Source organism: Typopeltis vanoorti, chromosome 4 (genome assembly GCF_054136105.1).
Source record: "Typopeltis vanoorti isolate ZY-2024b chromosome 4, IOZ_Tvanoo_1.0, whole genome shotgun sequence".
Taxonomy (NCBI): Eukaryota; Metazoa; Arthropoda; class Arachnida; order Uropygi; family Thelyphonidae; genus Typopeltis; species Typopeltis vanoorti.
Window position 1 is genome coordinate 114576861 of NC_143552.1, and position 14115 is coordinate 114590975.

Consider the following 14115-nt stretch of genomic DNA (forward strand, 5'->3'; position numbering starts at 1 on the left):
TTAATTAAGACGTAGATACTACATCTGTTTAATGATATCTTTAATATGATTTTATAAATTAAGTTTTTTGTATGACAATGTAAATTTATGCATGTAATTTATTTCTGCACTCTTATGTTTATCTTTCTTCAGTGAAATGATATACTGATTAGTGATGTAACATCACATGGCTCGTTCTAATCTTGAATGATCAATTGTTTGCATTCTACCTTGTCAGAATCAGATTTTTATTTTACAATAAACAGTTGAAAAATCATGGGAATATAACAAAGATTTGGAAAAGACATATGACAAGGAGGCAAGATTGAAGTTATTCAAAACACTACAGTTGTACTGTGTCAATGGAGCATTTCATCAAACAATACTTCGTCTTTATTTGAGTTGTAAGTCAGCAGTTAGAATTGAAGGAAGTACAGGAAGATGGTTTAAAGTTAAATCTGGTGTCAGACAAGGATGTACGTTATCTCCTCTGTTATTCATTATTTATATGGATCACATTATGAAGGAAAGTGGTATTAAATCTGATATCAAAGTTGGAGATGTTAATGTCAGCTCTTTGCTTTATGCGAATGATGTTATACAACTAAATAAATCCGCTACAAGTCTGCAAGATTCTCTGACTAAATTGAATAGCTGTTGTAATAGATATGGTATGAAGGTCAGCAATAAAAAGACAAAGACAATGAAAATAGGCAGAATCATTGAAAATGTCAACTGTGTTGTGAATGGAGAACCTGTGGAACAAGTAAAACATTTCAGTTACTTAGGCACGATTTTTACTGAAGATGGTAAATTAAATATAGAAATAGACAACAGAATCAATAAAGCTGGTATAGTAGGAAGTCAACTGAATAAATTTATATGGAATAAGGGAGAAATTAGTCAAAACACTAAATTAGCTGTATACAAGACCGTGTTCAAACCAATTTTAACTTATGGATCTGAGAGCTGAGTTAGAAGTAAAAACACTTGACCCAAGACTAGAGACCACAGATTTGAGAGTCCAGAGAAAGATTAGGGGCATGAAGAGATGCAATCAATGGCAATCATGTTAAAAACAAGGATATTAGGAAAGAATTTGACATTGTTAGCATCCAGGGAATTAAAAAAGAGATAATTCCTTTAATGTGTTAGCAAAGGTAATTTCAGGTGGTATGGTCACCTAAACAGAATGGGAGAGGAGAGTTTAGCAAAACAAGTATTCTCTGCCATGTTGAAAGGGAAGAGACACAGAGGAAGACCAAGATATAGGTGCATATGGTAAAAAGTGCCTTAGAACGCAGAAATATAAGATCTGATAATGTTGGTGTCTTGACAGGTAACAGATTGATTTGAAAGAAAACTGTAGACAGGAAGTTAGTAATGATATAAGCTTTTCATGTAGTACTATCATATCCTGTACACCCCTTGAGGATACATGTCAGGACGTTGATGATGTAAATTTTTTAGACTAATTCCACCTAGGCTAGACCTGGCTTCAGACTCATCAAGTCCTAGAACACTATCTTTAAAAACTATGCACATAATGTAAAATACCTAAAGCTGCCAAACACTAACAAACTGGAAGATATACCAATACAAATTAGCAGAGAACACTCTGAAAAACAGAGAAACTGTTAAACCAAATAAAACTATCTAAGAGATCACCATTTATGACCTTGTCAAAAATATAAGATATTTTCCATTTCATAAAAGAATATTCTAGCTTTGAATAGACAATGGAATTATAACACCATAACGTGTGAAATCTCATTATCACAATAACATCCTATCTTACCTTATCCTTATTTTATATATCATAGTCGACCTCTTATCCTTATCTATTATTTTATCTTATCCTCAACTATTGTGCTTTTCTTATAACTATAACAAATTCAATGTTGGATATACACCTTCCTTTTATGTCATCATATGATGATTAATTCACTTCAGATTTACCATTATTCTTTCAATTATGTCATTTCATTTATTCTATCATTGTATATATGCTCTTCTGTCCTTTCATCTTAGCCTCTCTTTTTTAATTCCTCTTGACTTCTTTTATGTTTATAGTTGTAAGTTATAAGCAAATTTTATATATTAATTCTAACACATTAACTATACAATTTTATTAACCACTGAACCAGCCTTGACAATAATTGCATGGATGCAAAGTATCCATGAAGTTAATATAACATTTGGATACTACTGAAATAACATATATATGAAGTTTATATTTTTGATATATATTATTCATGTGGTTGTTTGGGTGGTTAAATGTAATTAGTATTAACTGAACTAATAACATTATTATTGGTACTACTTGTAGTGTTTATTGATTTATTTATTATTTTATTACTTTCTTATTTCATTTGAAAGTTGATAAACTATTGTTTAAAAAACATCTCAAAATAACTTTCAGAATATTCATTTGTATGATAAACATATAGCCATTTTTTGGATATATACATTAGACTAAACTATTTTGTGCCTACAATTGCCATTAAAGATGGTCTGAACTGAAACTTCAGCAAAATTCCAAAATAACACATTTCATTAAATTTATTGTGAAAACTTGTTTCATTAAGTACTGATATGACTTGGCAATTTTTTTATTTTTTTTTTTAAATAAAGATTCTGGACAATTTAAGTCACTAGAATTTTAGTAAAATCTAGTCAGCTATAGCTGAGGAATGGATCTAACAGATCAACATGCATTTTGCAAAAAGGAATCTAAAAAGTCAGTATATGATATAGATCTTGGTGAAACTCTGAGCCTAAACCACAAAAGATATCTTAAGGATATGCATCCTGTCAACCAAGGTCAGGTAAAAAATGAGAATGAGCATTATGATATGTATAGAACCTAACACAATATCTAGAAAATACTGCAAATCATCTATGCTAACTAGTCACTCGATAATGAGTTAGTAGCGCCCATTAAGTGACCAGACAACAAAGATTATTAACCACCTGATGCTAGGTAAATGAGTGGCCTCAGCTACATACAGTGAACTATCATGCAGCAAACTGCTAAAGAAGCCCGACCAAGGGACAATTAATATGATACTGTGCTGAAAGAAATTCACTACAGCAAACTGTTCACTATAACAATCATTCCTGTGAGTTTTAAACTGAGAGTCAACTATGTGTACATTTAAAATTTTTTGCTGACATTCTTTGCTAATAGGATAAATATCCTTGAGTTGTTTCCAAGTAAAGAAGAAAGAAAGAAAAGAAAATGATTAAACAAAACTAAAAACCTTAGCATGAACTTTCATTTCAGATGTTTGTCAATGATGAAACCATGAGATTCATGCATATCACACTTCTTTTTTAACAGTATTATTCACAGTTTCAATTGCCAAGACAATCATGTTGATCTTATCTGTCATCTTGTCACAGCCAGCAGTTGAAAATCCCAAGATGCTTGTAGTTAACTTTGTGTGTCAAGAAACTATTTTATAATGTAAGAAGCATAGCAGGATAGAGAGTTGCTCTGAAATTTCAAGTAAATATATTTTTTGTTGCTGTTGTTGATGGATGACTTGAATTGTTTTGTCACCTAAAGAATACACTGTGCTTCATCTGTTTTTTGTGGCCAAAAGAGAACAGAAAAATTATAGCCTCCATACTCACAGGATTTGGCTCAATGTAACTCAAAATAATTGCAAGTCCACAGATTTCATATTGCTGAGACCATTAAGCAAAAATAAACAAAGAAACTTCTAGATATACTGAACTATATTCTTGATGTTACTGACAGTGGCAGAAATAATGATGGTCACAGGTGGTGCTGCATAAGGGGCTTACTTTGAAGTCAATTTGAAATTCAGCAACATCCTGTGCATTTCTTATGTTTTGTGCAATCATATCATTTCAGGTGCATCTTTTTTTTTTTTTTTTTTTTTTTTTTTAACAGACTATTGTTGTGTCCTACTTTCTTAATTTCTTATCAATATACGTATTCTACAATAAGTCTTTCCTAGGGTGTAACATGGTACTACTGAAACACAAAGGAATTTGCCTCAGGGTCGAGCCAAATTCGAAGTGTCAAAGGTTCTGAAATCTTGCCTCTCTTAAAGCTCTAGGAAAATTTACATTTTAACGCTGCACCACCTAGAACCATTAGATTAAGAAAAGGAAATCTTAATCAAGAAGTGAATTTTCAGATGTACATTAACAACCACTGGTTTGCAATCGTGACCTAAACTACAACCTATTTCCTCCCGCTTAGATTCGTACTTTTTGTGAGTAGTGCATTGGATTCTAAACTCAGTCAATTGGATTTAAAGATAGCAAAAGTTTATTAAACACATTAATTATCATATAATACAAAGAACATTCAATCAGGATCAATTCAATGCTAAACTAACTAATTCTCATGCATCCCCAGTAAATAAGATTATCAAAGAAACATTTCCTTTATAAGATTAAGAACCTAGTAATCTTAGACAACAATATTAACATGAATTTTTCAAGAGTTAATTTAATACTCAAATTAGATCATCTTAATATTCAATTAAAACATAAATATTAACTCAACACATTCGAGAGATATCTCACTTTCTTCTAACTAATATCAACGTGCTACAGTCCTGTCTTATCTTAATCAAAATTCTTGATTCTCAGTTTACAGTTAATTTCTTATCCTTATACATAATACTAGACAAAGAACTTTCAACTTTACCGTATGCATGGTCTTCTTCTTATACTTGTTCCTTCGGCTCTTGGCACTTGTTCCTCATACGCTTTCCTTTCAGTCGTTATGGCATGAATTTTCTCCAGTCATTGGTAGGTCCACACGTTTCTAGCATACCAAGCCTATTCCAGGGACTTCATTGGCATTTGGCGATTCTGTTTCCGTGAGGTTCCTTACGAGACACTGAGCTTTTTCCGTGGATTGCCTGTCTTCAGTATAGATATATTTTCTTCCAACCGGCACCCTCTGTAACCTTCACGTAGAATTCTCCCCATGTGGGTCTCGCTTCATAGCGTTTAATTGCGTTTTGACCGCTTACCTCTCCACGTGCCATGTGCAAATGATACCGCCTGAGGCAACCTTTTATTCCCTTGTACTTTGACCTTTAGTTCACATTAACTTCCATGTAAGTCTACAACATTTCATTGTATTATCTATTTTTAAAATTATAATATATTTACAAAGTATCACTGACATTAGCCAATCTAGAGAATACTTTCATTTAATTATTCACAATTTCCGTTCTTTGTAATAATGTATTCTATATCTGTCCAGATACATATAGCACATACTTGGATGCAAGTAGATTCTTTTCAGGGTTTTGCTTGTTAAATGATGATAAATGAAATTCTTAAGAGTTTCAATTAATCAAAATCTAACATTATTATGCTTAAGTTTTGTTTGAAATGATGCTATCAGCAATCCTATCTGATGACCACAAAATGAGCTATAATTTCTTACTAAGTATGCTGATGCTATTTACTTTTACTATAAAATTAGCACTAATTAGAATTCTATTAGTGAAATTTGGTATTGCAGAACATTTGAAATTTCAATGCTACAAGTTTCAGAAATCCTACACAAATGTCCAAGGCCTATAAAATCACAGTTTTACAGTTTAAGTCTAGTACAAGGCTATTTTGAGTTATCTGAAGCTCCTGTCTTACAGGAGCTTCAGATAACTTTGAAGGTGACCAGTGGAGTATCCCAAGGATCACATCTTGGGCAAATTTGTCTTGGAAAACATTCAGAATAAATTTTCAATTAAGAGCCTGATTTATTGAAAATTGAAAATTTTCAATAAATCAGGTTTAGAAAGTCAAGTCTTATCTACAAAAAACAGAATTCACTGGAACAATACTGAAGTTCAACACAAAAGCTAATTTTCTTCTAGAAAGACCGTACAAAAGAAAACTGTCAAGTACACATTCACAAACCCAACCTTAACAAAAATGATTGCCTTTGACTTTCTCAATTTTTGGAAGTTATCCTAACTAAAACTCACCATTCGTGTGTTTCATAAATACTAATTAATTCATTATTTAAAATTGAAAATATTTTATTAATTATTTTAATTTCTTGATATCTATTAATGCAGATAGAGTTACTCTCCTGCAGCTGATAATGCACATAATATCAGGCATTTTCAATTTGATTGTTATTCTCTCTTTTTTTTTTGTGATTATCTTCCTATAATGTATTAGAAAGGCTATGAAACATAACAGAAAATTCTACAAATAAACAATTTCATGTAAGTGACTTTAATTAATTAGCATTATTATTATTATTATTATTAGTATTATTATTATTAAGACAGAGTATATGTGTTGCGCAGTGGGCAGTGGCCAAGAGACAGACCTGGAGCTGGAAGGAAATGTCATCAGGAAGGTGAGAGACTTTAGATACTTAGGTTCGACAGTGGAAGAAGATGGAGGAGGTGAGAAGGAAGTGGGATGCAGGATACAAGCAGGTTGGAGGAACTGGAGGGAGATGGCTGGAGTGTTATGTGATAAGAGGGTGCCGATCAATCTGAAAGGCAAAATTTATAGGACAGTAGTGAGGCCAGCTATGACATATGCTATAGAAACTGTGGCCCTGAGGAAAAATAACATTAGCAGGATGGAAGTAGCAGAGATGAGAATGCTTAGGTGGATGTGCGGTGTGACCAGAAAGGATCATCTGAGAAATGAATATGTCAGGGGAACAGTGAAAGTTACGAACTTAGGAGCGAAAATACAGGAGGCAAGGTTGAGATGGTTTGGTCATGTGATGAGGAGGGAGGACGAATATGTGGGAAGAAGGGTCATGCAGATGGATGTGCAAGGAAGGCGGAAGCGTGGGCGGCCAAAGAAGAGATGGAGGGAGCTGGTAGAAGAGGACTTGAAGATGAAGAACTTGGATGTGGTGACAGCCCAAGACAGGAAGGTGTGGAGGAGACTCATAATAAACAGTGACCCCACTTAAGTGGGAGAAGCTGCAGAAGAAGAAGAAGAAGTATTATTATGTCTTCCACTTATGTCTCAATTTATAAATCAAAGATGAATATAAAGATTTTTATAATGTAGATTACAAAAAAATGGATTGAGAGTATGTGGAGATACTGGTAGACAAGAGAAGGGATAGGGAGTGACATGACAGAAGTTTCTAGACTTCTTGAAGGATGTAATATCAGTTGATAAAATGTTTTGTTATATGGAAGGTGGAAAGAGGACTAGAGGAAATACATAGAAGTTCATGTGTGGTTAAGGGGAAAGAGGTGAGCTACATTTTCTCTCACAGGGCAGTGAGTGAGTAGATTAGTTCGCATGTTAAAGTAATGAGCGTATCTAGTGCATACGAGTTAAAGAGAAGGCATGACTATTGGTATAGGTAATGCATGGCATTCCTCAATGATCCTTGACTTCTCTGCGGTATCTGATGAAGATAATAACAGTGATTCTGTATGGTGTGAATGTTTACAACATATAAAGGTTCTTTATCTGACAGAAGTTATCAGATAAAAATCAATGCAAATCTGTATAGTCAAGTGTTGCATCACATAACAGATTGCGTATATAACCGTAAAGCTCCCAAAACAAGTAGCAAAGCTAAAGTGAAAGGCTCAAAAGTCACTTGTGGTACATGTAGTAAGTGTGCTTTGCATGCCAAATATGTTACTCAAACCCAAACTTAATATATGCAGGTTACTAATGACAATAATAAACCATACCTTATGTCTTGAATTCTTCCTATTAAAACAATGTCAATTGTCCTCTTTGCAACTTACCTGTTTACTTTCTCCACCTGTAATATCGGGATTTATAAGGGGAGTGACAGTTCCATTAGGCTCTCCACCTCCTTGTGCCTCAACTTTTATAGTTTTTTGAATATGATCTGGGCAAGGTTTTATTTGCTTAGATGAATCAGTATTTTCTTGTTCTTCATGCCTTGAATTGGAAACAGTATCACCTACTGCAGCATCACTTGCTGTGCTTGTAGTTATAGTATTAGAAGATGTGGTTTCAGCCTCTTCACCTCTACGGCGAGGACGACCTTTACGGAAACGTTGGCGTCTAGGTCTAAATGGTGCTTTTCTTTGTCCTCGATTATCCTGCTGCTGTTGTTGCTCCTGAGCTGATGTTGTAGCACCATCACTATCCTAGAATAAGAGAGAGGAAAGAAAATGCATTATATATATTAAGCACAAAAGCAGTAATCAAGGAGGAAAAATTTATTCAGTGTGTGGCATGCATTACAGCTTGTTGAAATTTCAATGCATCTACTTCAGGTACACTGGCTTAGATACATATATAATATTTTGCACAATATGTTATATATGACGGTATTAGACTGTCACTTAAACTGGTTTGTACAAGGACAATGGCTGCATAGCTCATATGATGCTGGTGTAACAGACTTTGTTTACAGTAGTTTTATTACCTTATGACAAAAGTCAAGGTGAGGAGACTACCATATTGGTGATGTTACGTATTGTTATGTCGTTGCTTTCTCTATATTATACCTTGTTCTACCTCTAAATAGCCCGCTTTCTAATCTACTGTTGTGTCTTTAAAATATTAATTCAGTACTATTTACTTTTTGGATATTGGCAAAATTTATTTTTATGCTGCGCCAGCCAATATCCTATAACAGAAGAGACTCTTGTTCAGGGAAACAATTCTAAATTCAAAAAGGGATACACACAATAATTAATCTTATGCTAGCGCTGAGCAGATTCAGTTAGCAGTTGCGACCTGAATCTCGCTTAAGCAATAATATCTAATTACTTCCCGCCAAAAGGTTCTATTTCATAAGTGGTGGTTTGAATTTGTAATCAGGCATAAACTCAGGTATAAGGTACAAAACATGTTTATTAAAAAAGCATAAAACATTTACAGTTAAGAAAATTCAAATACTCAATAGGACAAAACTCACTCTAAGTTAAGGTTCACACTAAATCACAACAATAAAAATTGAGTAAGCTAAATCCTTCAATTATGAAAAGATAAGATTAAGTGTAAGCATAACACTACTAGGATATAATTCCTTTCAAAAGATATTCACAGAACACTTTCATTAATACTCTATCAATAACCATCTTAATTCTAAATTCCATTAGTCAAGCCTAGCCATTCTCAATCAAACTACTGCCTATCAATAATTCTTCTTTGTTCCACAGGGTCTTAACTAATTCAATCAAATTCTCATTTAAAAGTCCTCTATTAGTGTCCTTAGTTTACAGTATAAACAAATTTCTTATTCTTCTAAGCGATTTTTAACATAGAATGAAATTCTTTACATTACCGGATCCTTTCTGATTTCATGCCGCTATCTCATGTAGATCTGGATTACCTTACTGTATAGTTATCAGCCATCTTTGCACCTGGAGATGCACTACGCTTTTCTTTGAATCATTTCCAGACTGTGGCGTGCTGTCTACCACTCCACAGGAAATTTTCTCCGTTCTCCTCGATGGGACTTTATTCAAAAGCTCGATTCTTCATAGGCAGTCGTAACACGATCAGCTTCACTTGGAAATCCTCAAGGGTTCTCAAGAATAGCCCTCGTCGCCCGACATCACTGTAGTCGATCCACCGCTCTCTCACGAATCCCCTGACAAACCTCCTAAAACTGGAATTCAGGAACTGAAGAAGAAAAAAGCTCCTTAATATGGCACACATCGTCTTTTATTCACCCTTTCGGGCACCCTCTATTCGATGTGTTTTTACCCACGAACCCCATCGTTCATGCCCCTTGGGTGATCCTGCACTCTCCCTGATCTGTTAGGTTACCCTATTCCAGGTAGTCGTTCTAACGTCACTTTCTGCGTAGGTACAGACTCCATCGCTACGCTCGACTCATACAGATTATACACGATTATTCCGGATTACTACTTATTACCTTTCTGGAAATTTCGTAATGTACTAGACAGCTTAATGGGATTTACAAATAACTTAACAATTACCTTACATAATTCTTACTATTCTGACACAAAATTCTCTGCTTCTCATTTCAGTTATACAGGAATAAATTTAAATACATGGCACATATGGACTACACATTATCACATAACAAAGAAATTTCTCATAATTATTAGCTGATGTGGGGGGTATCTCCTTAATTAGTAATATTTATCATGTTAAATCCTGAATAAAGAATTTACTGGTAAAGTTCTCCATTCAGGATCTAACAGTGAATATAAAGATAAAGTTTTATCATAAGATACAAAATTCTGTATTTCAAACTGCCATACATAAGCACTTCCATAGTGCAGTTGGAAGAATGATAAGGAATAATGCACCCTTTGATTGGAAAAGACCTGAATTAGAAGCTCTCCATGACAAGGGGAATCTTTATATAGACTCTTTCAAATGAAAGTGAGTTAGATGATCTCATATGAAGGGTACTAGGGTTTTTGCCTGCTGAAAACTTGCATTTTTCATCCTGCAAACAGGCAAATCATGTCAGAATGCATGCAATTAATTTACAAAAATATTAGTGGGTGGCAATTGGCAGTGTGGAGCAGATGGTGGAGTTAAGTAGTGTAGATGGTGAGTTGCATGGTGTTGGAGTGCTTTTCAGCAGTAAGCCCTTAGAGGGTGTTATGTACATACATACATACAACTTCAAGGCCCACCTTTCCTAATTGGGTTGTGGGGGGGGCAACAGCTGCAAGAGGAACTTCCAATGGTCACGAGCCTCTGCCACCATGCTCAGATGTTCTGGTGGGATTCCCAAACGTGTCCACCCAAGGTTTTGGATATAATCTATCCAGCGAGTCCTTGGCCTTCCATGTGGCCTCCCACCCAATGGCTTGGCAAAGAGGGCCTGCTGAGGGAGCCTCTCTTGTGGCATTCTGACCAGGTGCCCGTACCAACGTAACTGTGATCTCTCAACACGGAGAAGCAGCGGTTGAGAATTGAGGGTTTCCCGAATTGCAGAGCTTCTGAATCTGTCGAGTCTTGTCAGCCCCACAACCCCTCGAAGGAACCTTATTTCAGCCACTTGGATTCATGTCTGCATTCTTTCGGTCATTACCCAACTCTCATGACCATAGGTGAGGATGGGGCCATAGACTGTATTGAAGACAGCCAGCTTTGCCTTCTGGCTTAACTCCTGCTTCAATACTACCGAACGGCCAAGCTCCTGCAATATTGAGCTTGCTAAGCCAATTCGAGTATCTAGCTCTACATCCCATTTTCCATCATTCGTGAATATGGACCCAAGGTATATAAACTTCTCCACCTGCCTCATTGGGACTCCACTTACATGTAGAGTGCACTGGGATGGTTGTCTTGAGACCACAAATGTTTCAGTTTTGGCTACACTGATCTTCATTCTGGCGTCTGCACAAACAGCTACAAACCTATCCAGGGTCCGCTGGAGGTCATCTGTGGAAGAGCTAAGCAGAACTAGGTCATCTGCAAAAAGCAGACGTCCAATGCTACATCTGCCAATTCTGACACACTCACTGCCTCGGCTGTGCCTATCAATTCAGTCCATAAATATTATGAAAAGGAGGGGTGACAGAACACACCCTTGATGGAGGCCAACGAAGACTGTGAAAGGTTCAGACTTTGTGCTGTTTACCCTGACACAAAACTCTGGGCATTCATACAGGGACTTGATGGCAGCTAATAGTTGGCCATCCACTCCATACTCCTGTACTACTTGCCAAAGCTTATCCCGAGCAACCTAGTCATATGCCTTCTCCAAGTCCACAAAACACGTGTAGACATTCTTGGCATATTCCCAAGATTTCTCAAAGACTTGCCTTAAAGTGAAGATTTGGTCAGTTGTGCTTCTACCAGGACGAAAGCCACATTGTTCTTCCTGGAACTATGACTCAACTATGCTCCTGCACCATCTTTCCAAGCATTTAGCATACACTTTCTCAGCAGGCTGAGCAGAGAGATGCCACGATAGTTACTGCAATCCTTCTGATCTCCCTTCTTGAAGACTGGTATTATTATGCCTGTCTGCCATTGCTTTGGTGCTCACCCAGATATCAAACAGCCTGACACACCGTCTCGATTTAAGGCTTTTAGCATTTCAGGCCGAATTTCATCATCGCCAGCAGCCTTGCCCGATTTTAGTGATTTTATTGCTAAATGGACCTCTTCTGCTGTGAGACTAGTCATTGCCCTGATCTGCACCTCTTGGATGTCCACAACTGCTGGGCCACCCGGGTTAAGAAGGCTCTCGAAGTATTCCCTCCATCTGTGGAGGATATCCTTCTCGGTAAAAGTGCACCATCAAAGGCCTTAATTGCCCTTGCTGCGCACGATTTCCTCCCTCGAATGGTCTGCCAGAATACTTTGTTTGCATTTGCATAGGATGAGTCTTATCTTTCTCCAAAGGATTCCCAAGCCTTCTGCTTTGCTGTCTTTACTGCCTCAGCAGCAGCTTTTCGTGCTTCAGCATACCGCAAACACATCTCAGGTGACCTGACCCTAAACCATGTTAGGTAGGACTCCTTTTTTGCCCGGACAGTTTTTTTTGGACTTCTTGGTTCCACCAAGGTGTCCTTTTCTCACTGCCCATTGCCATGCCAAGCCGCTTTCCACCACAGCATAAGAGTGCAGAGGCAGTAACAGCTGTTCTGAATAGCTTCTGCTCCTCCTCAACATCTGCAGTAGGCATGGGAATTTCTTTGAACCTGGAGGGAATATCATCTGCAAAATTCTTCCTCACAGCCTCATTTTCCAATGTCTCCCATTTCACACAGTATAGCTGCTTCAGTCTACCAGCGTTGATGGTAGCATCTGGTTTCTGAAGCCGTAGAGTGCATACAACAAAGTGGTGGTCAGTTGACAGATCTGCCCCTCTTCTCACACGAACGTCCAACACTGAGGAAAATAGGTCTGCTGAGACTATAAAGAAGTCAATCAGAGACCTTTGTTCTAGTGTATCCCTGTACCACGTATACTTATGGACTTCTCGGTGCTGGAAGAAGGTATTCATTATGGACAAGCTGTTAGTACAGCAGAAGTCCAATAATTTCAACCCATTTGCATTAAGGTCAGGGGCGCCATTTCTCCCAACCACACCCCTCCATGTCTGGTCATCTGTTCCAACATATGCACTGAAGTGACCCATTAGCAGGACTGATTCCATGTCTGTCACCCTGACAAAAGAAGCATCCACTTCCTCTAGGAAGGCAGAGTATTCTTACTCCAGATTAGGTGCATAGGCTTGCACCACAGCCAAATCATGGTTTTTCATCTAAAGCCTTAACATACCCCCCCCTCCCCCCCAATGGGATCCACTCAGCAACACAGTATGACAGCTGGGGGCTTGTGAGTATCCCCACACCCGCCTGAGCGGACATTGTCGGGCTGACACCAGAGTAGTAAAGCTTCCACCCCTTATCCAGGTCGACAGTTCCAGAGCCTCTCCTCTTGGTCGAAGAAAGCTCGATTAAGTCTAGCCAGTAGCGCTTGGCTTCCTCGACCAGTTCCAACTCCTTCCCTGTCAGAGAGAAGATGTTCCAATTGCCTAAAGCCATAGTCTGGGGCCATTGTCGTTTTGTGCTGCCCCTAAACACCTCCCTAAACGGGCACATTGATGGAGTTTCCTCTAGCAGAGTGCTCAGAAGTGGTGTCTAAGGGAGACTGTAAGTATGGAGTAATTACTTTGAAAAACTGCTAAATGAAACAAGCAGTGATGACAGCACAGTGGTAAAAAACACTGACCAAGCATGCAGTCAGGAATAATCCATACTTGAAGTAGAAAAAGCCATCAAAGGTTTGAAATGTGGAAAGGCAGCAGGAGTAGATGATATACGACCAGAAATGCTGAGGTATGGTGGTATAAGAGTCTTACAGTGGCTGCACTGCATAGTTCAGAAAGCCTGGACAGAGGGACGAATTCCCGATGAGTGGAGTAGAGCTGTCATAGTACCCATATATAAAAAGAGAAATAAAACTGAATGTGAGAATTACAGAGGTATTTCGCTACTGAGTGTTCCTGGCAAGATCTATGCAAGTATACTTGAGAAACGGTTGAGAAGAATTGTGGAAGAAAAGCTTGGTGAAGAACAAGCTGGATTCAGGCCAAATAGAGGCTGTCAGGATCAGATCATTATTTTACGACAAATAGTTGAGAAAGCATGGGAATATAACAAAGATCTGTATTTAAGTTTTGTTGATCTGGAAAAGGCATATGACAAGGTG

The 14115-nt window shown here is 37.3% G+C and overlaps 1 protein-coding gene across 1 annotated transcript in view; it reads right to left on the reverse strand.

The window, feature by feature from the left end:
• The window catches only part of LOC150107622 (uncharacterized), a 170549-nt gene that overhangs the window by 11905 nt on the left and 144529 nt on the right, over positions 1 to 14115 (reverse strand). The window contains exon 8 of the mRNA XM_090391428.1: positions 7728 to 8099. Coding sequence (XP_090247554.1) covers positions 7728 to 8099 — 372 coding nt within the window. The remainder of the gene's footprint in view (positions 1 to 7727; positions 8100 to 14115) is intronic.